This window comes from Bufo bufo, chromosome 10 (genome assembly GCF_905171765.1).
Source record: "Bufo bufo chromosome 10, aBufBuf1.1, whole genome shotgun sequence".
NCBI lineage: Eukaryota > Metazoa > Chordata > Amphibia > Anura > Bufonidae > Bufo > Bufo bufo.
The window spans coordinates 62042379-62069395 of NC_053398.1; the positions used below are offsets into that span (position 1 = coordinate 62042379).

General features: G+C 43.8%; 1 protein-coding gene across 1 annotated transcript in view; it reads left to right on the forward strand.

Annotated features, from left to right (window-relative positions):
• Window positions 1-27017, forward strand: part of CCDC88B (coiled-coil domain containing 88B) — a 264648-nt gene that overhangs the window by 202113 nt on the left and 35518 nt on the right. Inside the window, exon 18 of the mRNA XM_040409106.1 lies at window positions 12891-12986. Within this exon, the coding sequence (XP_040265040.1) occupies window positions 12891-12986 (96 nt within the window). The remainder of the gene's footprint in view (window positions 1-12890; window positions 12987-27017) is intronic.

Here is a 27017-nt window from a genome sequence, read left to right on the forward strand (position 1 = left end):
GTCTGTTGCTGTTACCCTACCTCACTTTTTGTATGTTTGGTGTGTGTTTATGTTTGGGGTTTGTTGTTATGTCTGGTTTGGTGTTTCATGTCTGGCCTGTTTGGTGTTTCAGGTCAGCATGGGTGCCAGACATATCCTTTGTATGTCCTTACCTCTGAAGGGGGTCCCTGGAGTTCCCCGGAGGGGGAACTACAAGCAGCTCGGCCTGGTGCCGCCATGGTTCATGCCTCATGGTGGTCCAGGTTGTTTCTACTGGGTTCTGTGTTTGTTGTTTGTGCTGGGTCCTGCCTGGTGTGTGTGTTTGGGCCTATGCGCATTTCCAGGATCCAGTGGTAGCAGTGTGGACTGCTTGAGTTTCTGTTGCAGCTGTGTCAGGTAGGTGTCCATGTTGGTCCTGTTGGCAGTGGTGTTTTCTGCCTCTGGGCACTTACCTGTCGTGTCGTCCACTGCTGGCTGCTTTATTCCCCTTTGTTGCTAGGCCTGTTGGAGACTCCGGTTCCTCTGTGTCGTGGAGGAATCGGTTGTCTCCACCTTCTGACACCATATTGCAGGGGCCGTTAGGGTCAGTAGGGCCCAGGTTTGAGAGTATGAGCTGACCTACCATCAAGGGAGGCTCATACAGTCAGGAGGTCAGGGATAGGATTTAGGGATGCTTAGTTGGTTACCAGTTCCCTTTTCCCTGTTTCCAGGCCTAGCTGCTACCTTATTTTCCCTACATTGTACGGTGGGGGTTTCCCCCACTTCCCACAGTGACAATAAGTGAGCGATGATTGCATTGCTAATATATGGCCCACGGGTACTCATATTTATTCTTTAGTCTGAATGGGTACCAAAAGGTTCATCTACTTTCTGTCTTTAGAGTACATCTGTTTGCATGTTGTCTTCTGTGTCCTTGGAAGTAGTATATATACATTTTTTTCAGTTGAGATATACTTACCTTATGTCCTCTTTGGCCCACACCATAATTTGGTGGATCAACTGTAAATAAACAATAATATCACGATATTGTAGCAAATGGCAGTATAGTACTTTATTGTCCTTTAATCCCTGTGACCCCTAATGTACAATATCTATCATCATTAAATCCATTTATATCACTTATGTCCATTACTGATCCAGTTGAAGGCACATTAGCTCTGTCGTTTAGTTGTGACGATGCCCTTGGGCATTTCTCTTGCGCTGGGTAGTCGCTAGGCATTAGAAAAAATGCTGGCATGTAGTATTCAAGTCCTTGCGCATCAATACCTGCGCAGGACATGCACAGTACTCCACCACATCCGGGATCAGTGTCGAGTCCTGGCCTTGCCTCGACTGTGGGACTAAGGTACGTTGACCACAAGTCTATGCGCATCATTTCGGTGCACATCGTGTCATCCAAGACACTTCCCCTTTACACCCCCATTAGCTGAATGCTAAGGGACAGATCCCCTTTCTGAATGACATTATAGGTGGATTCACTGGTCCATCATTTTGGACACCGGACGCTCTGATAGTGTATTGGATTAGGCGTGTGTCAATATGGATTAGTGGGCCATTTATATCCTGTCAGCAACGCTTTCCCTCATTGCTGCCCAAACCCCTGATGAAGCCAGTTTATCTGGTGAAACATGTCGAGGGCAGTTAGTAGGTTTTAGGTGTCTGTTTCCAGTTCAGTGTAGCTAGCAGTGTCAGTGGATATGTAACCAGTTTATGGTGTTTATAATATCCTTAGTGAGATTTCAGTTGCCAGTGAATTAAGTGCACATCCCTGCAAGCTACCATTCCAGTATTACACGAATACCATTAGCACACGGACTGTATACAGCTATTTTGAATTCCTTTTCCCCTCACACAGTGATTTTAATTGTAATCAGTAAATGTTATGTTTTATAGAGTAAGACTATCTGGGTCAAGTTTGGGTAATTAGCCTCTTGGCTTATTTTTGCTAATGGTTAGTTGAGCCGCAATCTGCGACTTTTTCACGCTCATGCCAGGTCTAAAAAAGTGGGTGTGACGTGGACGGGGCCCGCAGGCCCATCTCATTTATCATTTTCTATGCCTGTTTCAGGCATAGAAAAAGGTCTAAATGTAAGACAGCAAGGTTGCTGTCTTACATTTAGAAGCAGAGGTGGATCCACCGAAGTTATGAAGAGGCCGGCACCTCTACATTACTGCGACAGATCCACCACCAGTGCGGGGCTTTATTAAGACCGGCGTCTAAAACATAATAAATGTGCCTCTATGTAATGTTGAATACCTCTGCATTAATCAAAACAAAAGTATTAAGGGAGTGATACCTTTATAGACTAACCAGAAAAAAAAAATCACTGCAAGCTTTCAGAGCACAAAGGCTCCTTCTTCAGACAAGATTACAAATGGAAGACAACACTTATAGGATGTTACAGCAAAACATGTACATGGTGTAATGCATAATTAAGATAAGGCCGAGCAACAAGTGAACATGATCAGCGGAGACAATGTAGATTACTGATTGGGAGTCGAACTGAGGGAGGCATGAATTTTGTCTAAATTTTTGTCTAAATAGTGGGTCATAAAACCAGGGGTGAGATTCTGTCTATCATATAATGCCTTGAATGTAGTTATCATTTTAAATTCCCAAGTTTTCCTGTCTCTTATATTCTTAAAATTTCCGTTGAGAATTAAAACCTTCACTCCATGGAGTGTCCTGGTCCAGAGAATTGGATTCCCACAGTTGTATCGGCCTTATGGTTTATATTGAATCTGTGATCACAGTTTCTGTACAGTCTCCCCAATAGAAATTCTTCCATTAGGACACCTTGTAGAGAGTATCATAAAAACCCCATTGGAGGATTCACATGAGAAGGTGTCCGTGATGTTATAGGTCTGTTGGGTGTTCGGTATACGGACTGATTTGTGGATAAGACATGTGTGCAGGTGTTACATTTTTTCTGGTTGCATGGAAAAGTGCCTGTCTGTGATGGAGTTGATAGGGCACTCCTGAGATTCCTCAAGTTTGATGGTTGCTTGTATGCTAGAAGAGGTAACTCCAGAAATATTTTTTTAGATTTTGTCTTTATTGAATATGGGTTGGAGGTCTGCTGCACTTTTGTTTAGGATGTTCATTTGGGGGCTATACATGACCACTAAAGGCACCCTGTTGATGTCCTCCTTTTTGTCTGTACTCCAAGAGGCTGCTTCTTGGAATCCTCATGGCTCTATGTATTTGTTATTCTATGACCAACAGATGCATACCCCTGTTTCTGGCATATCTTAGATGGGACAACTTTCATCCAAAACACATTAAAAAGTCCATCATTTACAGCCAGTCCCTACAATACATCCTTGTTTATTCAGACGGTGAGGACAGAAAACAACTCCTGCTGTCACCAAGAATTACATTCCTACAACAGGGGTATACATCCCTTGGTCATAGAAGAACAAATACATAGGCAATAGACTGGCAGCACACCTGTGTGGCCACTAGTGTTGGTCAAGCACCAAAGTGCTCGGGTGCTCGAGTAGAACACCTCGGGATGCTCGAGTACTCTACCGAACACTCGAGCACAATGGAAGTCAATGGGAGAACCAGAGCATTAAACCAGGCACCCCCTGCTCTGAGGGGAGGGTGTCTGGTTCATTGGAAAAGGTCAGAAATTGATGGAAACACCACTGAAATGGTTCGGGAACAGCATGGGGAGGATGTCTGGATGCATCTTGGACTCCCACGTCGCTGCCTGGAACGATGTTACAGACTGACAATAATACGCACCAAACCGAAGATAAAATCGATTTTAGAAGAAAAATTGTTAGGAAACATACTTTCCTGTATATTTACTTGTATATAAAGTATAAGTGCTGCCAAAAATTACAAGAGGCACTCTGATACAACCTGTATATTACATAAAGGAGGGCCTCATTTACATTGTGGTACAATTGTTCAGGTAGTAGGACTACACTCATAAAGCCTATGCACTAAGGGAAAGGGCTGCCAAAAATTACAAGGAACCGGCACTCCAATACACCCTTTAGTACACATAAAGGAGGGCATCATACACACCCTTGAAAAATTATGGTTGATGGCCTGCTGGTGACCCTGTAAAACATTAGGGGTGAGGGCCTGCTGCTGAGCTGACCATCTAAAAAATGTTGTGGGTGAGGGCCTGCTGCCGAGCTGATGTCACGGCTGAGGATGGGGAAAACCCTCAGCCGTGCGGTATCAGCAGTTGGAGTCGCTGCAAGGCCAGGACAGAGAATTAGGGAGCTGGTCACCTCCTACACATCCCTAACTCTGACCCTGTCTCCTATCCGTATGAGCCAACCATGAAGGTAGGAGGGCTCATACTCCGGAACCTGATATTCCTGCTCGCCCTCAGGGTGGCCCTGGACTAGGAGCAGGGTAAGACGACCCGTTCCTCCTAGACACGGAGGAACAGGAGTCTCACTGGCCAAGATACATAGAAAGGGGGAACATAAACAGACATATGGCAATGACAGGTAAGTGAGACTAGTTCCACACTTACCTGCCACAGACACACAACCTGGAACCCACGTGCAAGTGCTGCTATCAACAACCAACATAAAGGACATAGCACACAACAGACATCACACGGGAACCCAGTAAACCATATGCTGCAATAACAAATAAACCATAAACTAACACCAGACATAATGTTTATGACAACCAGGGTGGCCCTCACTGGCAGATGGTAAATAAGCAGGAGGATGTCTCCAGCAAGCATGGCTGAAGCACCCTTTCTGACTACTGCCTTCCACTGAGGCTTTATAGGGCCAATTAGCCACACCCACAGTCAGACACACCCAGTGCACACACACACTAGGAAGGAAGTTAACCCTTCCAACACCAGGGAAGGGAAAACAACAACTTAAAGGGGAAGTGCACAATATAACACCCCGTGCACACCGATAAAAGGCACACCTATAAAGAGAGGTTGCCAGGTGCAACCGCATGCCTACTGCAGCAAGCTGCCTAGCACCGCTCAGGCTGCTCTGCTGCCACATACACAATGTTGCCAGCGGCAACCACAGGTGAGGCAACATACTATAGCCCTCACCTGTGATTGACAACAACACCAAGACCGCAGGCAACTGCATGCGGTTACAGGAGTCACGACCTTGACCATGGCCGTGACAGCTGACCATCTAAAAATTTAGGGGTGAGGGTCTGCTGCTGAGCTGACCCTCAAAAACATTATGGTTGACCCTCAAAAACATTATGGGTGAGGGCCTGCTGCTGAGCTGATCCTCTAAAACATTAGGAGCGAGGGCAGCCTAATAAGCATGTTGATATGATGGAGGAGGAGGACGACGAGAAAAGGGAGATTGAACCATATACCCTTTTTAGTGGTGGAAGGGGTGCATGGGAATACAATGTATTCAATACACCATAAAAGCCACATTTAGAGTGCTCAGCTTTTTTCCTCTGGTGGAGTAGAGAAGTCAGGGGCAATCCCCAGCTCTTGTACATTTTTATAAGAGTCAACCGGTCACCATTTTCAGTTGACAGGCGGATGCGCTTATCAGTTATTATGCCACCAGCAGTACTAAATACACGCTCTGACAAAACACTGTCGGCAGGTTGGGCCAGCACCTCCAAGGCGTAGAGCACCAGTTCGTGCCACGTGTACAGCTTTGACACCAAATAGTTGTAAGGCACAGAGGGATCACTGAGGACGCTGACACAGTCTGCTACGTACTCCTTCACCATCTTCCAAAGTGTTTCCCTCCTTGTGACACTAGGCTGCTGATCAGGTTGAGGGTGCTGGCGGGGTGTCATAAAACTGTCCACGGCCTTGGAGAGTGTTGCTCTGCCTCTGTTGGGACTGCTGTGTGTTCCCCTCGTCTCCCCTCCTCGGTTGGCCAAGGAACCACGTACTCTGCAGCCAGCGTTGTTAGCTGAAGATTTTTGGAGCATTTTTTCCACAAGAACCTTCTGGTATTGAACCATTTTGTCATTCTCTCCACCACAGGAATGAGAGAAAAGAAGTTCTCTTTGTAGCGGGGGTCGAGAAGGGTGAACAACCAGTAATCGGTGTTGGCCAAAATTCGTACAACGCGAGGGGCACGGGAAAGGCAGTCTAACATAAAGTTAGCCATGTGTGCCAGAGTCCCAATAGACAAGACTTCGCTGTCCTCATCAGGAGGATGACTCTCAATCTCCTCATCCTCTCCCTCCTCTTCTACCCAGCCATGCTGAACAGATGGAATAAAACTTCCATGGGTACTACCCTCTGTAGCGGAGGCAACAGTCTCCTGCTCCTCCTCCTTATCATCCAATTCACGCTGAGAAGACGAACTGAGGGTGGTCTGGCTATCACCCTGTGTACTTTCTTCCCCCATTTCCACCTTTTCCACATGCAAAGCGTCGTCCTTAATTGTGAGCAGCGAACGTTTGAGTAGATACAGAAGTGGGATGGTTACGCTGATAATACCGTTATCGCCGCTCATTATCTGTGTTGATTCCTCAAAGTTGCATAAAACCTCACAGAGGTCAGACATCAATGCCCACTCTTCGTTTGTGAAGAGCGGAAGCTGACTGGAAAGATGACGACCTTGTTGCAGCTGGTATTCCACTACTGCCCTCTGCTGCTCACAAAGCCTGGCCAACATGTGGAACGTCGAGTTCCAGCGCGTGCTCACGTTGCACAACAGTCGGTGAGCTGGCAATTGCAAGTGCTGCTGCAGCGTTGCCAGACTGGCGGAAGCTGTCGATGATTTGCAGAAATGGGCACACCTGCGGTGCACCTTCACCAGTAGCTCAGGAAAATTGGGGTTTGTTTTGAGAAACCGCTGAACCACTAAGTTGAATACGTGGGCTAGGCATGGGATGTGTGAGCTTCCTGAGCTCCAAAGCTGCCACCAAGTTATGGCCATTATCAAACACAACCATGCCTGGTTCTAGTTTGAGTGGCGAGAGCCACAGCTCAGTCTGGTCTCTAATCCCCTGCCACAGCTCTGTGGTGGTGTGCTTTTTGTCAAGCAGATCAGCTTAAGCACGGCCTGTTGACGCTTTTCCACTGCTGTGCTACACAGCTTCCAGCAACTGACTAATGGCTGACTGGTGCTGCAAGAGGATAATTCTGAGGTGGAAGTGGATGAGGAGGAAGCGGAGGAGGAGAAGGGGGGGGGGTTTCAGCCACTAACGTAGGTGGCAGCGGAAACCCTGATGAAAGTAGGGCCCGCAATCCTGGGTGTCGGCAGCACCTGTGCCATCCCAGGGTACAACTCACTCCTGGCCTCCGCAATGTTCACCCAGTGTGCCGTCAGGGAAATGTAGCATCCCTGGCCAAAAGCACTTGTCCATGTGTCAGTCTTTAAGTGGATCTTCCCAATTACTGCGTTGGTCAGGGCACGGGTGATGTTACGGGACACCTGCTGGTGTAAGGCTGGGACTGCACACCTTGGAAAATATTGGTGGCTGGGGACAGAGTACCACGGGACAGCCGCCGCCATCAGGCTGCGGAAAGCCTCAGTGTCCACAAGACTAAATGTCAACATTTCCAGGGCCAGCAATTTGGAAAGGTGCGCATTTAGTGCTATGGTCTGTGGGTGGGTGGCTGGGTATTTGCGCTTTCGTTCAAAGGCCTGGGGTATAGACATCTGTTCGCTGCGCTGGGACACAGAACTGGATGTGTTAGCTGATGGTGCTTGCGAAGGTCCAGGTGCATGGCGGGAGGCACCCGGGCCTGCGTCTTGGACAGGGGATTGGCCAGCATGTAACACAAGGGAAGAGGAGGCAGTGGTGTGACCCGCAGAGGCTGGTTGTGGACCCAGGTGTTCGGCCCTCCTATTAGGGTGCTTTGATGCCATGTGGCGGTGATGGTGGTGAGGTTGCTAGTGTTCACGCTCATTTTGGTACGGCATAGGTTGCAAATGCCAATTTTTTTTATCATCCGCACTTTCCTCAAAAAAGTGCCAGACTGCGGGGCACCTACCCCTTGGGAAGGGAGATTGCCTCAGGGGGCTGCTCTGGGGAACAGTTGCGGGCCTGTTTGGTGTGGCCGACCTTCTCCCTTTTGCCACCCCACTGCCTCTTCCAGCCTGTTGCGGTGCTGCGGATACCTCCCCCTCTGTACTGCTGCCCTCGCTCAGCTTGCCACCTTCCCAGGTTGGGTCAGTGACTTCATCGTCCAGCACCTCCTTTTCCACTTCCTCACTCTGGTCATCCTCCTGACTTGTTGACCTAACAACAACCTCAGTTATTGACAGCTGTGTCTCATCCTCATCATGAACCTCTTGAGACACTAATTGCGGTTGACTTATTGGAAACTGTGTCTCATCATCATCATCCACCTCGTGAAACACTAATTGCCGTTCCCCACTGTCATCTTCTTCTGACTGTTGATGCTCCAGAGTTTGGGAATCAGGGCACAAGATCTCCTCATGTCCCTCCTCAAGCGTGCTTGGCGAGAGGTCCAAATTAAGGAATGGTGAAAAGTAGCACATCTTACAGGTGCTAGCATCAAGTAGGCTTAGGAAAGCTTTGCTGAATAGCTTTCCCAGAAACCCAGAGGGGGAATTGCCTGGCCTATAATACTCTGCACATGTACTACACATAGGCCAATGGATGACTTGTTTGCCAAGACTCTTCATTGTGGGTGGAAGGAGTATCAGGGTGAGGATTCTGTTGACCAGACTCTTGGCTACTGAGACTGGACTTTGTGGAACACAGGGTGGTGCCTAACCGACTGGAAGCATTGTCTGTTGCAATCCAACCGACCACCTGGTCGCACTGGTCTGACTTCGATAGTGGTGTCCTGCGCCACCCTGCAAACTTGGACATGAAGCTAGGTATCGTGGATGAGTATGTTTCTTGTGCTCTGGCAGCAGGCACAGTTTCACCACGCCCAGGGCCAAGGACTCTGCGGGCACCATCAGCAGCACGGCCACTTCCCTGTCCCTTACTGCTCGCCTTGCGCATATTAAATAGTATATATGCTTGCAAGTATGTCACACGTACAGTAGTGCAGGTTTTGAAAGTGTATGCCGAAATAAAGTACACAGAATGTCACAGATATTTTTAGGATGCGCACACATTAAACAGGAGGTATAGCACAAGTAATGTAGCTGTCACCACCACCTAAAAAAAAATTACACTGAATGAATGTCACTGATATTTAGGATGCGCACACATTAAACAGGAAGTATAGCGCAAGTAATGTCGCTGTCACCACCGCCTAATAAAAAATTACAATAGTAGTAAATTGCAGCACACAGCTTTTTATTTGCCGTTAAGTTACATTTTAATAGTATTTCATCATATGAAAATCATGATCCAGTGCAATTACAGGATGTGTAGGAAAGTCATATACAGAATCGTGCAATATAGAATGGTATTAGTATTGCAATAATGACATGGTAACGTGCCTTGCGGTGGTCTGGTTGTCATGGCAGGTATAGCAACTTAACAAACATCGCCTGGGGATGTCTGTTAAGTTGCTATACCTGCCATGACAACCAGACCACCGCAAGGCACGTTACTATGTCATTATTGCAATACTAATACCATTCTATATTACACGATTCTGTTCACTCCAGTACTCTAACAAGCTGTCCCTTAATTTTAGCCTTTATGTTCCTTTTTTGGTTTAATATGTATTCCTGTTTTTCTGTTTATTTATTTTATTTTTTATATATGTTATTTTCATGAATCCTACCGCTCAGAGTGTATATCACTTTTCTCTAGATCATAGACAGCTGAAGAAGGCCCTGACGGGCCGAAACGTCCTGTCGCCATCTGGAAATGTATATGACTTTCCTACACATCCTGTAATTGCACTGGATCATAATTTTCATATGATGAAATACTATTAAAACGTAACTTAACGGCAAATAAAAAGCTGTGTGCTGCAATTTTCTACTATTGGATTACGACTCACACGTCCTTGCTAGCACCAGCAACAATGGTGTGCTGTACTCCATTTTCAACAGACTAATAAAAAATGACACTGAATGTCACTGATATTTAGGATGCACAAACGTTATACAGGAGTTATAGCGCAAGTAATGTCGCTGCCACCATCAGCAAAAATATTAGACTGAATGTCACTGATATTTTGGATACGCAAACGTTATACGGGAGATGTAGCGGAGGTAATGTAACTGTCCGCAGTGGACACCGTCTAGGGAAAAAGTACACTGGATGTCAGATATTTTTAGGCTGCGCACACATTACACAGGAGATGTAGCACAGATAATGTCGCTGTCTGCAAGCTATTTAGCTGCCAGATACAACTATAGTCCTTAAACGAACTTCTGGGTCTCTAACAAGTTTTAGCAATTTAGTGCAGGTTGCGCTAAAAATATATATTGCTGCCACACACAACAATAATCCTTAAAAGGACTTTTGTGTTTAAAACAAGTATAAAAACGAAAATATTCCTATTTCACTCCCTACACTATCTCTCCCTTCTGCTCTCCAGCTCTCCCTGACTAAGACTGAGCCGAACACCTGTCATCGGGTGCATATGTAGCACCCGATGATGCGTTTCGGCCAGCCAATCACTGTAATGCCAGTAGCCAACATGGCTACGGCATTACAGTGAATGGCAGTACTTACCTGCAAATTTATGGCTGCGTAGCAGCCAAGAAACGTGCGGGGAAGAGACTCGAGCATCGTGCTCGAGCACACTCAGTATTCGGCCGAACACCGCGATGTGCCGAGCATCGCGATGCTCAAGTAAAATTAGTGTTCGGCCGAGCATGCTCGCCCAACACTAGTGGCCACCTCTCCATTGACGTATACAGAGAATGTGGAGGCAGGGAATTGGTGAACAAGGGTCGGGGACCTCAATTTTCTCAGTAAGGTGAGGGTCCCAAAGATATCATGTCATGTGGATAGGAATACTTATTCAACCCCTTAGGTCTCTTTCAGATAAGTGATATCAGTGAAAAACTGACAAGTTTCCTACACTTTTGCTCAGGTTGCTTTTATATTTTTTTCGTGATTGTATTCCATTTGTTAAGTTTTGTCATCGAAACTGAAGAATACTCACTGTGTCTCCTTCAATGTGCTTCAGTTTTTTTTTTTCCGTTAAACCATTGACCAGAATGGATTAGTCCTTTGAATTGGCCCGTTCACTTTAAAGGGAACCTGTGACCGTTTTTTAACCATAAGACTTATCAGCGTCCTGAGAGAGTTCTCCCCCACCCTAATCATCCTAGGTTTTTTTTTTTCCTAAAACACCTCCAAGTACTTCTTTTACAGTCCACTTTCGCTTTTTTCAAGTTATGTAAATTAAATGCTTACCTCATCACTTCCCATTCCTAAGCCCACCTCCCTTTATAAGAGTGACAGAATCTAGAGATCCTACCCTCCTCCCGAACTCACCTCCCAAATTCTGCGAATGTGCAGAACCAGTCACCTCACTCACTGATGAAAAAAAATCTAGAATATTCACAATTACGAAGACATAGCACTATATTCTAGATCTTCGCAAATTCACAAAGTTCCAAATTTCGCAATTAGATTATTCGCAATCAACACTACTCCTCATCTCACACTGATCATATAATGTATACTGCGCAGCTTCAAGACTTGAAAGAGAAGGGGTGGAGATGAGCAATCGTAGAAGGTGTGTCTTATTCATTTGTGGTCATGGCTGACTCCAAGAGTCAGAACGCTGGGCTCATCTCTGAAGCATGGCGGAGACAGGACTCCTCTATGGTGCATTTACATATATGGCGAGAACATTTATCTTAGGTTTTTCTCTGAACTGATAGGTTGTTCAGAATTGTTTCTAATATCATGTATTAATAAGTATTTATAGAAAAGTGAGTGGATAAATAGGCTTAGAAAGTGATGACAGGTTTCTTTTATTATGTCATTGTTCAGTCTGGGACTGGAAAAGTGCTTGTGTGAAACCAGCGTTACGTTCTAGTCAAGTTTGGCCCTTCAGGAAGCAGCAATTTTTAAACATTTTTCCTTGCAGCATTCCAAGAACCATAATTTTTTTTTTCATTTTACCCATGTTATAGCTTTTTATGAGGGATTATTTTGGCAATGCCACCATTTGGAGGCACACATAATTTATTGATTAATCTTTATTCATTTTTGCGGAAGGGATGGGAAAAGATTTGTAAATTCACTATTGTTTTTTGCAACAGTATGCACCTTGCATTACAAATGTTATGATATTTATTCTGCGGGTCATTATGATTATGATGATACCAAAAATGTCTAGTTTATTAAATATTTTTTACTGTTGAACTGTAAAATCATGATAAAAATTGTCTCATTTTCCAAGAATGTAACAGAATGAGGATGCTTTTTTTGTGTAGTTTTTTTCATACCATTTTGGGGAACATATAAAGAATACTGAAAGGACGTAGGGGGTAAATAGCAATGATATAGGTCATTTTAATTTCTGATTATAAATTCTGCATGAAATGAGGTTCCCCTTAATGCATACGTCAGTCAAATGACATCACTTCTAGTTACCACGGGGTCTAGACTCCTGACAGTCTTAACTGTTCCCAGCAAAGACCTTAAAGGGATTGTGCTACCACTAAATGTACGTTCTGTTACATCAATCCACCTCAGTAACATCACTGAAATGGACGCACATGCTCAGTTCCATCCTTCAACTGCCACTAGCCTAATCTTTTCTTAGAAGATGTAAAACAGAAACAGAGCTGTAGCAGTCAGGAAACACTCCTAAGCAGTGATAGAACTTTTATATTAATCATTGAATAAGCCCTTTCTGAGATTAAAGGGAAAATTGTTTTCTATGAATATTGAGTTTAAAAAATACCCCACTCTGTCATAAGTGTCCCTATAAAAAGCTATAACAAAATGTTTTCAACTTTATAAAACTTTAATAAAAGTTGTCTGACGTGGTTTTCATAAGTACTTTTTTGTACATGGAAATGGTGGAAATACTGTAATGATCTCACCTTTCTTTGATATCTAGAGAGAAATTGACAGAGTTGAAACATGAGAAGCAAAAACTCCTTGATAAGATAATGGATCAGTATCGAGTACTGGAACCAGCTCCTGCAGTGCACAGGTAATTTCTATTAATCAATCAAAAGTGGGAACACATTTATTAAAGGGGTATTCAGGTTATGTGAACTTATCCTCTATCAAGAAGATAGGGGTGTATAGCCAAATTGGCGTGGTACAACTATTAGATTAGTGAAAGTCCTACTTACTGATCAGGAGAATGGGGACTCCCGTGGAGCCCCATGAAATGAACAAAGCAGCCGGCTGGTCATGTGCACAGCCACTCCATTTAGTTCAATATGAGTTAGATCTCAGCCATCGATGGAACGCCCAAAGAAATTAATAGAGTGCATGCCTGACCGGGAACTGACCGTTCTGGTGATCAGTTGGGTCCCAACAGTAGAGGCCCAACCAAGTTAATACTTATCCCCTATACAGTCCTATACACTGCGTGCAGAATTATTAGGCAAATGAGTATTTTGACCACATCATCCTCTTTATGCATGTTGTCTTACTCCAAGCTGTATAGGCTCGAAAGCCTACTACCAATTAAGCATATTAGGTGATGTGCATCTCTGTAATGAGAAGGGGTGTGGTCTAATGACATCAACACCCTATATTAGGTGTGCATAATTATTAGGCAACTTCCTTTCCTTTGGCAAAATGGGTCAAAAGAAGGACTTGACAGGCTCAGAAAAGTCAAAAATAGTGAGATATCTTGCAGAGGGATGCAGCACTCTTAAAATTGCAAAGCTTCTGAAGCGTGATCATCGAACAATCAAGCGTTTCATTCAAAATAGTCAACAGGGTCGCAAGAAGCGTGTGGAAAAACCAAGGCGCAAAATAACTGCCCATGAACTGAGAAAAGTCAAGCGTGCAGCTGCCAAGATGCCACTTGCCACCAGTTTGGCCATATTTCAGAGCTGCAACATCACTGGAGTGCCCAAAAGCACAAGGTGTGCAATACTCAGAGACATGGCCAAGGTAAGAAAAGGCTGAAAGACGACCACCACTGAACAAGACACACAAGCTGAAACGTCAAGACTGGGCCAAGAAATATCGCAAGACTGATTTTTCTAAGGTTTTATGGACTGATGAAATGAGAGTGAGTCTTTATGGGCCAGATGGATGGGCCCGTGGCTGGATTGGTAAAGGGCAGAGAGCTCCAGTCCGACTCAGACGCCAGCAAGGTGGAGGTGGAGTACTGGTTTGGTCTGGTATCATCAAAGATGAGCTTGTGGGGCCTTTTCGGGTTGAGGATGGAGTCAAGCTCAACTCCCAGTCCTACTGCCAGTTTCTGGAAGACACCTTCTTCAAGCAGTGGTACAGGAAGAAGTCTGCATCCTTCAAGAAAAACATGATTTTCATGCAGGACAATGCTCCATCACACGCGTCCAAGTACTCCACAGCGTGGCTGGCAAGAAAGGGTATAAAAGAAGAAAATCTAATGACATGGCCTCCTTGTTCACCTGATCTGAACCCCATTGAGAACCTGTGGTCCATCATCAAATGTGAGATTTACAAGGAGGGAAAACAGTACACCTCTCTGAACAGTGTCTGGGAGGCTGTGGTTGCTGCTGCACGCAATGTTGATGGTGAACAGATCAAAACACTGACAGAATCCATGGATGGCAGGCTTTTGAGTGTCCTTGCAAAGAAAGGTGGCTATATTGGTCACTGATTTGTTTTTGTTTTGTTTTTGAATGTCAGAAATGTATATTTGTGAATGTTGAGATGTTATATTGGTTTCACTGGTAAAAATAAATAATTGAAATGGGTATATATTTGTTTTTTGTTAAGTTGCCTAATAATTATGCACAGTAAGGGTCCATTCACACGTCCGTTTTTTCTTTCCTGATCTGTTCCGTTTTTTCTGGAACAGATCTGGACCAGATCTGGACCCATTCATTTTCAATGGGTCCTGGAAAAAAACGGACAGCACAATGTGTGCTGTCCGTTTCCGTTGTTCCGTTCCGCATGTCCGTTTAAATATAAAACATGTCCTATTCTTTTCCTGAAAAATCGGATCCTGGTACAATACAAAGTCAATGGATCCGCAAAAAACGGATGACATACGGATGTCATTCCGTATGTCATCCGTTTTATACGGAATCCGTTCCTGGAAATTACATTTTAATTATTTTTTATTTATTTTTTTAAAGAAATCCAAACAACTTTATTTGCTTATTGAAATTTATACATGTTTCCGTTTTTTGCGGATCCGCCAAAAACGGATGACATACGGATGACATACGGAAACATTTTCAGGAACAACGGATACGCAAAAAACAGACAGAAAATCGGATTATAGAAAAATACTGACGTGTGAATGTAGCCTTAATAGTCACCTGCACACACAGATATCCCCCTAAAATAGCTAAAACTAAAAACAAACTAAAAACTACTACAAAAATATTCAGCTTTGATATTAATGAGTTTTTTGGGTTCATTGAGAACATGGTTGTTGTTCAATAATAAAATTAATCCTCAAAAATACAATTTGCCTAATAATTCTGCACTCCCTGTACAGTTGGATAGTCCTAGGAGACCAGAGTGTCATACACAACTTTTCAGGGCATTAAGAGCACTTTCGGGTCCAATTTATTTGGTCTGAATCAAATCTGACAACCAATTCAACAGAATCGGACCCAAAATAAATTTTTGGAAATTTGCAGATCTCTGCTTTGCACCATTACAATTATCTATCCTAAACAGAGACAGATCGGGGACTTAAAGAGACCCTGGAAAAAAGCTGCAGGTTGGCCAATGCAAACATGCAATAGTAGGTGAGGCCTTTTCATTGATGGTTTTAAATCACAAGTAAGCAAGGCATTTCATTTGTAGAAATCTGCATCATCAATTGATTTAAAATCCACACTACAGGTCAAATCCCAAACTTTTAGCAGTAGCAAGGTGGATGAGGTTTTAAAAGATCTCACACTGAAGAGAGTTTGCTCAATCAGTTCTGCATATACAGTATATGTTGCGTATTTTCGCTATGGAGTTCACCATTTGCAATGCAAAGTATGAAATCTGTAGCAAATCTGCAGCAAAATCTGCCAAATACATTGTGGATGTTCTGCTGCAGATCCACCAAGTGTGGCCGTATCCTTGCTCTTCCCATAGATACAGATGGTGCTCAGATGCTAGCAGGTTAGTGATGGCAACCTGTGTCACACAGGCTGTAAGTGTGAAAATATCAGATTTGATGACAGCTTAAGACAAGAAAAATGTTATAGGTCTGAGTGAGGTCAGGTCAGTGTATAGTGTGAACTTGTCCCTGGATTTGACTCACTCACCTGAATACACTTCCACCACACACAGTAGTGCTTGAAAGTATATGAACCCTTCAGAATTTTCTATATTTCTGCATAAATTTGACATAAAACTACATCAGATTTTCACACAAGTCCTAAAGACAACCAAATCAAGCAAACAAGTCTAAATATTTAGATTTGGTCATTTATTTATTGAGGAAAGTGATCTAAATTCACATGTCTATGAGCAGCAAAAGTATGTGAACCTTTGCTTTCAGTGTCTAGCAACTAAACATTTCCAGTAACTGTTGATTAGTCCTGCACATTGGCTTGGAGGAATTTTTGCCCATTCCTATGTACAAATGTGCTTCAAATCTGTTACTTTGTGGAAAGACTGCATTCTTCAAGTTCTTTCGCAACCTTTTCTGTTGGATTAAAGGGCCACTAAACCCTGAAAAACAAGAAAAATGAAGCATAACCTGCTCTGGAAAGTTTGTCTGTAGTCCTTTCTTTATGGACATCTGCAAGCTGCTGCAGAAATCAGTCAGTGAAGAGTCTCCTTTCTCTCTATCTCCATTATTGGCAGGCTGTGTGCATGCAGAGCTTACAGGCAGTCAGAAAATTCAGACAGGGGTCAGGGCTTTAGTCTAAATTCACTTCAAAGGAGTTGTGCCAAGTTTTTAAGTTGTACCCTATCCACAGGATAAGGGATAACTAGCTGACCACTGGGGGCCGACCACTGAGACACCCATCAATTACGAGAATGGTGTCCCGTTCTGATGGAGCAGCAGATCGTCCGTGCGCAATGCCACTCCACCCGCTAGAGATAGACGAGCGCTATACTCTGCTATCTCCGAAGATGATTGGAGCGGTAGTGCACATGAATAACCTGCAGCATCTTTACAATGTGACTCAATTTTCATAATCGGTAGAGGTTGTAGCAGTCAAACCCTTTTAACAGGCAGTTAGAGAATGTAAAAGAGTATGGAAGCTGCAAAACTTAAGCATCTTCTCACAAAACCTCCCAGTCTTTTTAACGGACTAAATCCACTTCAGCCAATTTCATTTCACCCCATTTACAAACGGAGAGAGAACTCAGCAGTGCAGAGAAGTGGTGAAGGACCTGTAAGGACCTGAGTGATGTCATCATGTGGGTGAAGCTCCTCTGCTGCGTGTGTGAGGTTATTGACTACCTCTATAAGTTGTCAAATACTATCCCTTTCCATGTAATGACCATTGATGCCCCATAACAGTCTGGAAAAGCTGGGAGTTGTAGTTCTGCCTCTTATACCCCTCTGCCAGTAATATTCACTGTTGTCCCATAATAAGTCTTACACACTTGAGTAATAACGACTGTCCCTAGAGAGGAAGATTTGATAGATTTCTTATAGATGGGGAAGGTAATAATCATGGCCAGACTGAGAATTTAAAGTGGCCTTGAATAAAAACTAAAGTGACCCCATGTTTTAGGTGGGCCCAACTTGACAGAAGATGGGGTCAAGACAAGTAGGTACAGTCAACTCAAGTAGGTGGAGATAACATGCATGGCCAGCAATACCATAAATAGGCAGTATATTGCTAGCTGGTTCTGTAGCACAACATACTGCCCCAGCAGCACCAAATACCACAGTGCAGCACAATATATTGCCCCAGCAGCACCAAATACCAAAGTGCAGCACAAAGTACTGCCCCAACGATAATTATTAAAATTTTCACAGTGCCTTCAGTAATACCCCCTATAGTGCATTCAGTATTAAAAATGCTCCCAATAATGCCCCTATAGTGTTCCCAGTATTAAAACTTCCTAGTAATGCCACCTGTACTATCATCAGTATTAAAATTCCCCCAACAGTGCCACCAGTAAAGCCCCCCTATAGTGTTGGCAGTGCAGCAGCAACCCAGCAGAAATAAGTGGAAGATGGGAAGGCTCTGGCAAGAATGAGTGCACACACAAGGCCAGACTGTGACTGAAATTCAGCCAAGCGCAACCACCCTCCATTCATCGCTATGGAAGTTCAGAAAATCGCCAAGCACTGGCTCAGCTATTTCTGGCAGTTCTATAATGGTGAATAGAGAGGTGGCTGCGATTGAGCAGTTTGCTCTCCATTCAATGCTATGGGACTTCCGAAGATAGCCAAGCATGCTCGCTCAGCTGTTTGTGGGAGTCCCACGGCAGTGAATGGAGAGGATGCCACGCATGTGCGGTGTGCTCTCCTTCACTTCAGGGGGACCCATTCTGGAGACAGGAGCAGATCTCAGAATTGGGACCTGCACCTACAGTATTTGACACTTGTGGCATATTATAGCATAAGCCACATATATTCAGATGGGGAAAAATGCTCTCAATTGCAATAGCACAGCCACTACTAAAACTATTCTCTATGCCTGGTAAACAATTAAGAGGATGCTGCATTTTCCATAGTCCCCATGGCCCCTTCAAATAGCTGACCAGCAGGGCTGCCAAGAGTCAGATCCCAACCAAACTAATACTAGTCACCCATTCTAATGATATACCATCAACAAATCCCGTAGCCCTGAAAACCTCCGAGTAATTTGTGTCAGGGATACTGGGACTTAAGTTCACCATGAAAGGGGTAACATAGATTTTTATGCAATTGCACTTTTTTTTACCTGGTTGTGGAGCCTGGGGGCACACTTTTTATCTGAAGCCTGCTGCCTGGCTAGTCCATGCAGGTCTATTTTTCAGCTTTGCTCAGCTCTGCGAGATCCATGATCCCGCCACCATGCACCCTCTGAGGACGGAGGATGTAGATGGGTGGCAGAAGGAGCAAGAAGATGCAACATGATATGAGGGCTGGAGTGAGGGCCACCGGTGTATTTGGAAGCTGCTGTGTCTTGTCACGATCAAGTTAGCACTAGTGATGAGCGAGCATGCTCAGCAGATCAGAGTGCTCGAATACAATTTAATACAATGGAAGTCAATAGGAGAACCCCAGGCACCCCCTGCTCAGAAGAGAAGAGGGTGTCTGGTTCATAAAAAAAAGTTTAGAAATTGATGGAAACACCATCAAAAAGGTTTGGCAACAGCATTAAGAGGATAGCTGGATGCGTCTTAGACTCCTATTATGTATGAAATACAATAGACAACCACACAAAGGTTATATGCCAAAAGCCAGGTATGTACAAGCCATCCATCTATCCATGAGACAGATAACAGCAGCATACCTTACAATGGCAGCCTTGTGCACTATGAGATATTCCAAACCAGCTCAATATCATTAGGGCGACAAAAAGTTTTCCGATTGTCCTAACATAATATTCAATAACCTTTCTATACAGTTTTGTCATGTAAAAACTCAGTTGCATAAACATGGTAATATGGGAAAGACATGCAAATGAGCAGAATCTGCCTTGTTTTTCAGCTGTCATAAGACTATGAAAACCAATACATGGCGCTATTGAGTTATGAACTGCGCCCTCTATTGGTTTCATAGTCTTCTGACAAGAATATTAGACTGAGTCTTATGACAAGCATATTAGTGTAGCCTTTTGCATGGAAAATTCGCGATTAGAATATTTGCGATCTACGCTGGGAAAGCTGGGTAATAACTCGCTATCTACACTGAGTTATTACCCAGCGTTTCCAGTGTCAAATATTATCACTGACTTACTACATAATTATTACATAATATTCACTATATTTCTATATATTCGTTTTCTAAAAATATTCGTAATATTCTAAAAAACTAATATATAGCAATATAGCGAATATTATGTAATAATTATGTAGTAAGTCAGTGATAATATCTGACACTGGAAAAGCTGGGTAATAACTCAGTGTAGATCGCGAGATATTACACAGCTTTCCCAGTGTCAGATTTTAGCACTGAGTTATTACCCAGCTTTCCCAGTGTCAGATATCTTCCTAGTGTAAATCACGAATATTCTAATCGCGAATATACTAATCGCAAATTTTCCATACAAAAGGCTACACTAATAAGCTTGTCATAAGACTCAGTCTAATATTCTTGTTAGAAGACTATGAAACCAATAGAGGGCGCTATTGAGTTATGAACAGCGCCCTCTATTGGTTTCATAGTCTTCTGACAAGAATATTTGTCTTGTCATAAGACTGTGAAACCAATAGAGGGCGCTGTTCATAACTCAATAGCGCCATCTACAGTACAGACCAAAAGTTTGGACACACCTTCTCATTCAAAGAGTTTTCTTTATTTTCATGACTATGAAGGCATCAAAACTATGAATTAATACATGTGGAATTATATAGATAACAAACAAGTGTGAAACAACTGAAAATATGTCATATTCTAGGTTCTTCAAAGTAGCCACCTTTTGCTTTGATTACTGCTTTGCACACTCTTGGCATTCTCTTGATGAGCTTCAAGAGGTAGTCCCCTGAAATGGCTTTCACTTCACAGGTGTGCCCTGTCAGGTTTAATAAGTGGGATTTCTTGCCTTATAAATGGGGTTGGGACCATCAGTTGCGTTGAGGAGAAGTCAGGTGGATACACAGCTGATAGTCCTACTGAATAGACTGTTAGAATTTGTATTATGGCAAGAAAAAAGCAGCTAAGTAAAGAAAAACGAGTGGCCATCATTACTTTAAGAAATGAAGGTCAGTCAGTCAGACGAAAAATTGGGAAAACTTTGAAAGTAAGGGCTATTTGACCATGAAGGAGAGTGATGGGGTGCTGCGCCAGATGACCTGGCCTCCACAGTCACCGGACCTGAACCCAATCGAGATGGTTTGGGGTGAGCTGGACCACAGAGTGAAGGCAAAAGGGCCAACAAGTGCTAAGCATCTCTGGGAACTCCTTCAAGACTGTTGGAAGACCATTTCAGGGGACTACCTCTTGAAGCTCATCAAGAGAATGCCAAGAGTGTGCAAAGCAGTAATCAAAGCAAAAGGTGGCTACTTTGAAGAACCTAGAATATGACATATTTTCAGTTGTTTCACACTTGTTTGTTATCTATATAATTCCACATGTGTAAATTCATAGTTTTGATGCCTTCATAGTCATGAAAATAAAGAAAACTCTTTGAATGAGAAGGTGTGTCCAAACTTTTGGTCTGTACTGTATTTGTTTTCATAGTCTTATGACAGCTGAAAAACAAGGCAGATTCTGCTCATTTGCATGTCTTTGCCATATGCCCATGTTTATGCAAATTAGTTTTTACATGACAAAACTGTATAGAAAGGTTATTGAATATTATGTTAGGACAATCGGAAAACTTTGTCACCCTAATGATATTGATGTAGGTGTGCAGGCCGACCCAAGCCGTCCAACAGATGCAAAATAACTTTGAGGTTTACTGGCTCTCAGTCAGATGAGAGCTGGTTTGGAATATCTCATAGTGCACAAGGCTGACATTGTAAGGTATGTTGACTAAACCTGTCAACTGTCTTATGGATAGATTGATGGCTTGCACATACCTGGCTTTTGGCATACAGCCTTTGTGTGGTTGTCTATTGTATGTCATACATAATAGGAGTCTAAGACACATCCAGCTATTCTCTTAATTCTGTTTCCAAACCATTTAGATGGGGTTTCCATCAATTTCTAACCTTTTTTATGAACCAGACACCCTCTTCTTTTCCGAGCAGGGGGTGCCTGGTTGTCTCCCATTGACTTCCATTATACTCGGGTGCTCGGCCGAGCACACGAATATAGCAATGTGTTCGGGCCGAACACCCGAATACTTTGGTGCTCGCTCATCACTAGTTAGGCTACTTTCACACTGCCGTTCAGAGTGGGTCCGTCTGATGTCTGCTCAGACGGATCCGTTCCTATAATGCAGACGTTTGGATCCGTTCAGAACGGATCCGTCTGCATTATAGTTTAAAAAAAATTCTAAGTGTGAAAGTAGTCTGAACGGATCCGGCCAGACTTTACATTGAAAGTCAATGGGGGACGTATCCGTTTGAAGATTGAGCCATATGGTGTCATCTTCAAGCGGATCCGTCCCCATTGACTTCCATTGTAAGTCTGGACGGATCTGCTTGCCTCCGCACGGCCAGGCGGACACCCGAACGCTGCAAGCAGCGTTCAGGTGTCCGCTTGCTGAGCGGAGCGGAGGCTGAACACTGCCAGACTGATGCATTCTGAGCGGATCCGCGTCCACTCAGAATGCATTAGGGCAGTACGGATGCGTTCGGGGCCGCTTGTGAGCCCCTTCAAACGGAGCTCACAAGCGGACACCCGAACGGCAGTGTGAAAGTAGCCTTAGCACTGTTTGTATCATTACACTGAATGACATTGCCAGCAGTGCAGCATAATGGCCCCGCTGCCACCAGCTATACTGCTCTGTGGAAGAGGAGAGTGGGCAGCCCACTCTGCCACCGGCCCATCTGGCATTTGCTAGAATTGCCAGATGGGCAGTCCAACCCTGTACACATGGATCACAGTGGCAATCCCAACATCGATACCCTCTTAAGGCCGTGCAGTGACAGGAGGAGGCACCCTTTCTTCCCTCAGAGCACACTCTGGCCTGGCACCACCAGAGTTAATTAACCAGATCGATACATACCCAGCCTGAAGTGTTCTAAAACATGTGTTACTGTTTAACTTAAACATCATGTCATTGAGTACTATATATATGTGTCACAAGGATAATAAAATTCTGAGTGATTTTGAAATTGCACAGCACTGTGTCTTACTTCATTATCGCTCTCTCTGACGTCAAATAGAATCAAATCAAGCTGAATACCGAAGTCTTGTACCTCAGGTACAATATAAGGGAAAGATAAGAATATTTCCTTACAAAGCCAGTCTATGGGTCTATGACCAGTCTATCCCTGGTAATAATTTGTACATAATGTGTCTGCCACCATCCACGATGCAATTCCCTGCTACCATAAGGCCTATAGCCTGAGAGGCCTGTCTGCTGGTGCAGGCAGCCAGTAAGAATAACGTTATTGGGCTGTGTCCTGGTGCAGATGGGCGTGATGACATCATTGTGATGACTTTGAGCTGGTAAAGGCGGTTGCAATGACATTGCAGGATGGCGATACAGTTGAATTCAGGAGGAAGACCTGCAGCTGCTGGTCAGGTACATAATATAAGTGCCTGTTGCTTCCAGCGTTAATGAATGCTAGGAGTTCCAGAACATTATGTACCATGCAAGCGGCCATATGGGGGGCTTGTGAGGCCCACTGGGCTTCAGCCCAATGGGAACTATCCCAGTAGGGTCTATGAGCAGTTCACCACTGGTAATAATAGTCTGGAATTTGTACACAGTCTATTTGACTGTGGAATGGAGGAGTCCAAACCTTTTTAGAGATGGTTTTGTAACCTTTTACAGCCTGAAGAGCATCAACAACTCTTTTTCTAAGGTCCACAGAAATCTCCTTTGTTCATGCCATGATGCGCTGCCATAAACCTGTGTTATGAAGATCAGTTAGTAACATAGTATATAAGGCCGAAAAAAGACATTTGTCCATCCAGTTCGGCCTGTTATCCTGCAAGTGGATCCAGAGGAAGGCAAAGAAAAAACTGTGAGGTAGAAGCCAATTTTCCCCACATAAGGGGAAAAAAATTCCTTCCCGACTCCAATAAGGCAATCAGAATAACTCCCTGGATCAGCGACCCATCTCTAGTAGCTATAGCCTGTAATATTATTACACTCCAGAAATACATCCAGGCCCCTCTTGAACTCTTTTAGTGAACTCACCATCACCACCTCCTCAGGCATAGAGTTCCATAGTCTCACTGCTCTTACCGTAAAAAATCCTCTTCTATGTTTGTGTACAAACCTTCTTTCCTCCAGACACAGAGGGTGTCCCCTCTTCACAGTCACAGTCCTGGGGATAAATAGATGATGGGAGAGATCTCTGTACTGACCCCTGATATATTTATACATAGTTATTAGATCTCCCCTTAGTCGTCTTTTTTCTAAAGTGAATAACCCTAATGTTGATAATCTTTCAGGGTACTGTAGTCCCCCCATTCCAGTTATTACTTTAGTTGCCCTTTGTTGGGCAATATAATCTTCTGCCTAACGTGTCCCTGACACATGATTTCGGTGATCAGCTTAAATTAAGTCTATCCGGTACCGGGAGAATGAATCAGATGAACACTGAACACATGTCTAGTTCCAATCCATTCTGGTTTATTTCACAGTTGGCAAACAGTTATAATAGAGGGGGTTGAGCTTCCTTGACATCCAATCATATGTTAGCATTAGTTTCGACCTATGGTATGATCACAGATGAGCTCTGCATTAACATAATAGATGACTCATAGTAACAGCATTTGACCAATCAGGTATATACACATAGGCCAGCAGACACTTGAGCCAGATGACCTTATATGGTAGGACTGTTGCAAACTAAGGAATGTATGTGTATCTCGAAACCGCACAGGAAGTTTCACACATTCCAAAAGGGGGAAGGGGAAGGGAGATTTTGTAAGTGCACTGAAAAATGTAATACACGTTGCTGAAAGGACAAAATGGAGTTACTTATACCCCATCAATCCCCTCTAAGAACCTTATATATATACTTTATACTATATGGTTCTTTCTCTGCTCTTCCTTTGTTTGCTTGTAAGCCTTTAGGTATTCCATATACCCTTCAGGAGTATAATCCTCAGGCTTTGTTGGGGTTGTGTTTGCCTCTTCTACCTCTACCGGAGTATAGAGGAATGTTGAGTGTACCCCTCTTTCGGCCACCTTTTGACATATGGCTAGAAGTGAGGGCACACACTGTAGACAACAGCAGAGACACACTATTGCAGCGACCACGGCGAGTACCACTCCTAAAACATATCTTATTTGACCAAAGTCAGGTATTCAACCAAAAAGACAGTCGCACCAACCTTGGTCAACATCTTGTCTTATATGGTTTCTCATCTCTTCTAATTGGCCTATTTTATCTTTTATTCCACGAGAGTGATCTGATAAATTGAAACAACACATCCCTGCGAACGCTGAGCATTCTACACCATGTTGGAGCAATAAATAGTCAATAATTGCCCTATTCTGCAAGATAGCCTTTTTATACGATTGTATATCCAGCAGCATATCTTGCAGAGTTGCACTAGTGACATTTATCTGTTTTACCATAAAACAGGCAAGTTTTGATATTGTCCTGTGGTTATATATGGCCAAACCTGGTACTCCTATCAAAGATACCCCTAAACTCATATATTCTGATCTAGAGAGGAGATTCACATGATAATCACAATTTTCTGGTAACTGTAGGGAAGTGTCTCTCGTGTGTCATGTCTGTATTGCTGGAAATAGTGGTATCATTGCTAACGTCAACCTAGCTATTGTACAGGGTCCCTCTGTAATATTGGCCGGTATGTATGTGTAACTAGTATTCCCACAGGCCAATACCCATCCTGTTGGTAGAGGTACATGTTTGTCTAGGGATGGTACTGTTTTTGTAATATTACATTGCATATTCTTTCCTGATACTATCTTTTTACAACTACCTAAATCTCTATCAGAAATATTTGGTTTAGTCTTATTCTGCATTTTTGCTTGTATGCAGGGAGGCAATAGTGTCTCATCACAGGTGAAGTTATAACATATTTCTGCTGCTGTGACAAGACCTGTAATTATTTCAATCATATTACTCTGCAGAGTCTCATATGTAGGACAGTCATGATAAGGATTTACATATCCATATTTAACATCATGATCCTCCAAGTCTGTGTCATTCCATTGGGAACGTAGGAGCTCCCTCCATACATCTACTGGGGTGGGGACTGCTACCAGACATGTCTCCAAAATGTTAAATACAGATAAAGTGGTTCGGAGACAAAAGTCAGTTAAGTTCAGAGTTTTGGCCAGGTACAGCCATAAGTTCTCCTTTGTCTTCCACAGATTGTCTTCCCCTCTGCATTCTGTTTTCAGGAGGTATGTCTGTCTGTTCCACAGCCATGGGACAGTGAATAGGAGACACAAAAAACTGCAATTATCAAAGCACTACATTTCAGCCATCTCAAGGAATTTCCCGACTGCGTCATCTCGTTGGGGGTCAAGGCTGTCTGCCTCCGTTAGTACCCCTTCTGTATCTTATTCGAGGTCAAGGCTGTCTGCTTCCGTTAGTACCTCTGGGCCTCGTTGGAGGTCAGGGCTGTCTGCCCCCGTTAGTACCTCTCTTTTCTTTACCAACTTAATCCTTGTGGCGTGGATCCACGTGGGCGACTGTTCAGTGAGGACTGCTGTTCTGGTGATCGCGACTACCTCGGTGGGTGGTCCGTAGGTGAAGCTTCCTGGTTCCTTTCCCTTCTTTAAGATCGTGATCATCACCTGGTCGCCTATCCGGAATGGACGGGTTGATTCCTGTGAAAGAGAAGGAGACTTACAAGCAACTTATTTTTTCAGTTTTACTGAGGACCTTGATCAGATTATTACTCCTCTCTGATCAGGTCCAAGTCCCCTTCCTGCACTACCAGGGGGCGTCTTGCCCATGGTGTGGGGAAAGGCCTACCCATGAGTATCTCAATTCTGTTTATGTCCTACTCTGTGGAAATGTGCTATTAAGATGGAAGCACTGTGTTGGGGAATGCATAGCTTCCCCTTTTCGCAGACTAATCCTATCTCAGGATTTTTCTGCAATACTGAATAACACCAGTCTTACTGTTCCTGTTCAGTGGCATACCACTGAAGATCAGTAAGCATTTGCAACATCTCAGGGGTTGGAGGTGCCAAACATGGCATCTCCCAATGGTTACACAAACCTGTGAGGTTGCATTTGGCCACTCATTTCGCCACCTTAACTGCCAGTGCATTGCCCTGTGAGACATGATCCTTACCATCTGCTGCCGTGAATCCTCTCCTCTGCCAGATCATACCATGGTCCCACACTACCCCATGTGTGTACCTACTCTCAGTATAAATGGTGA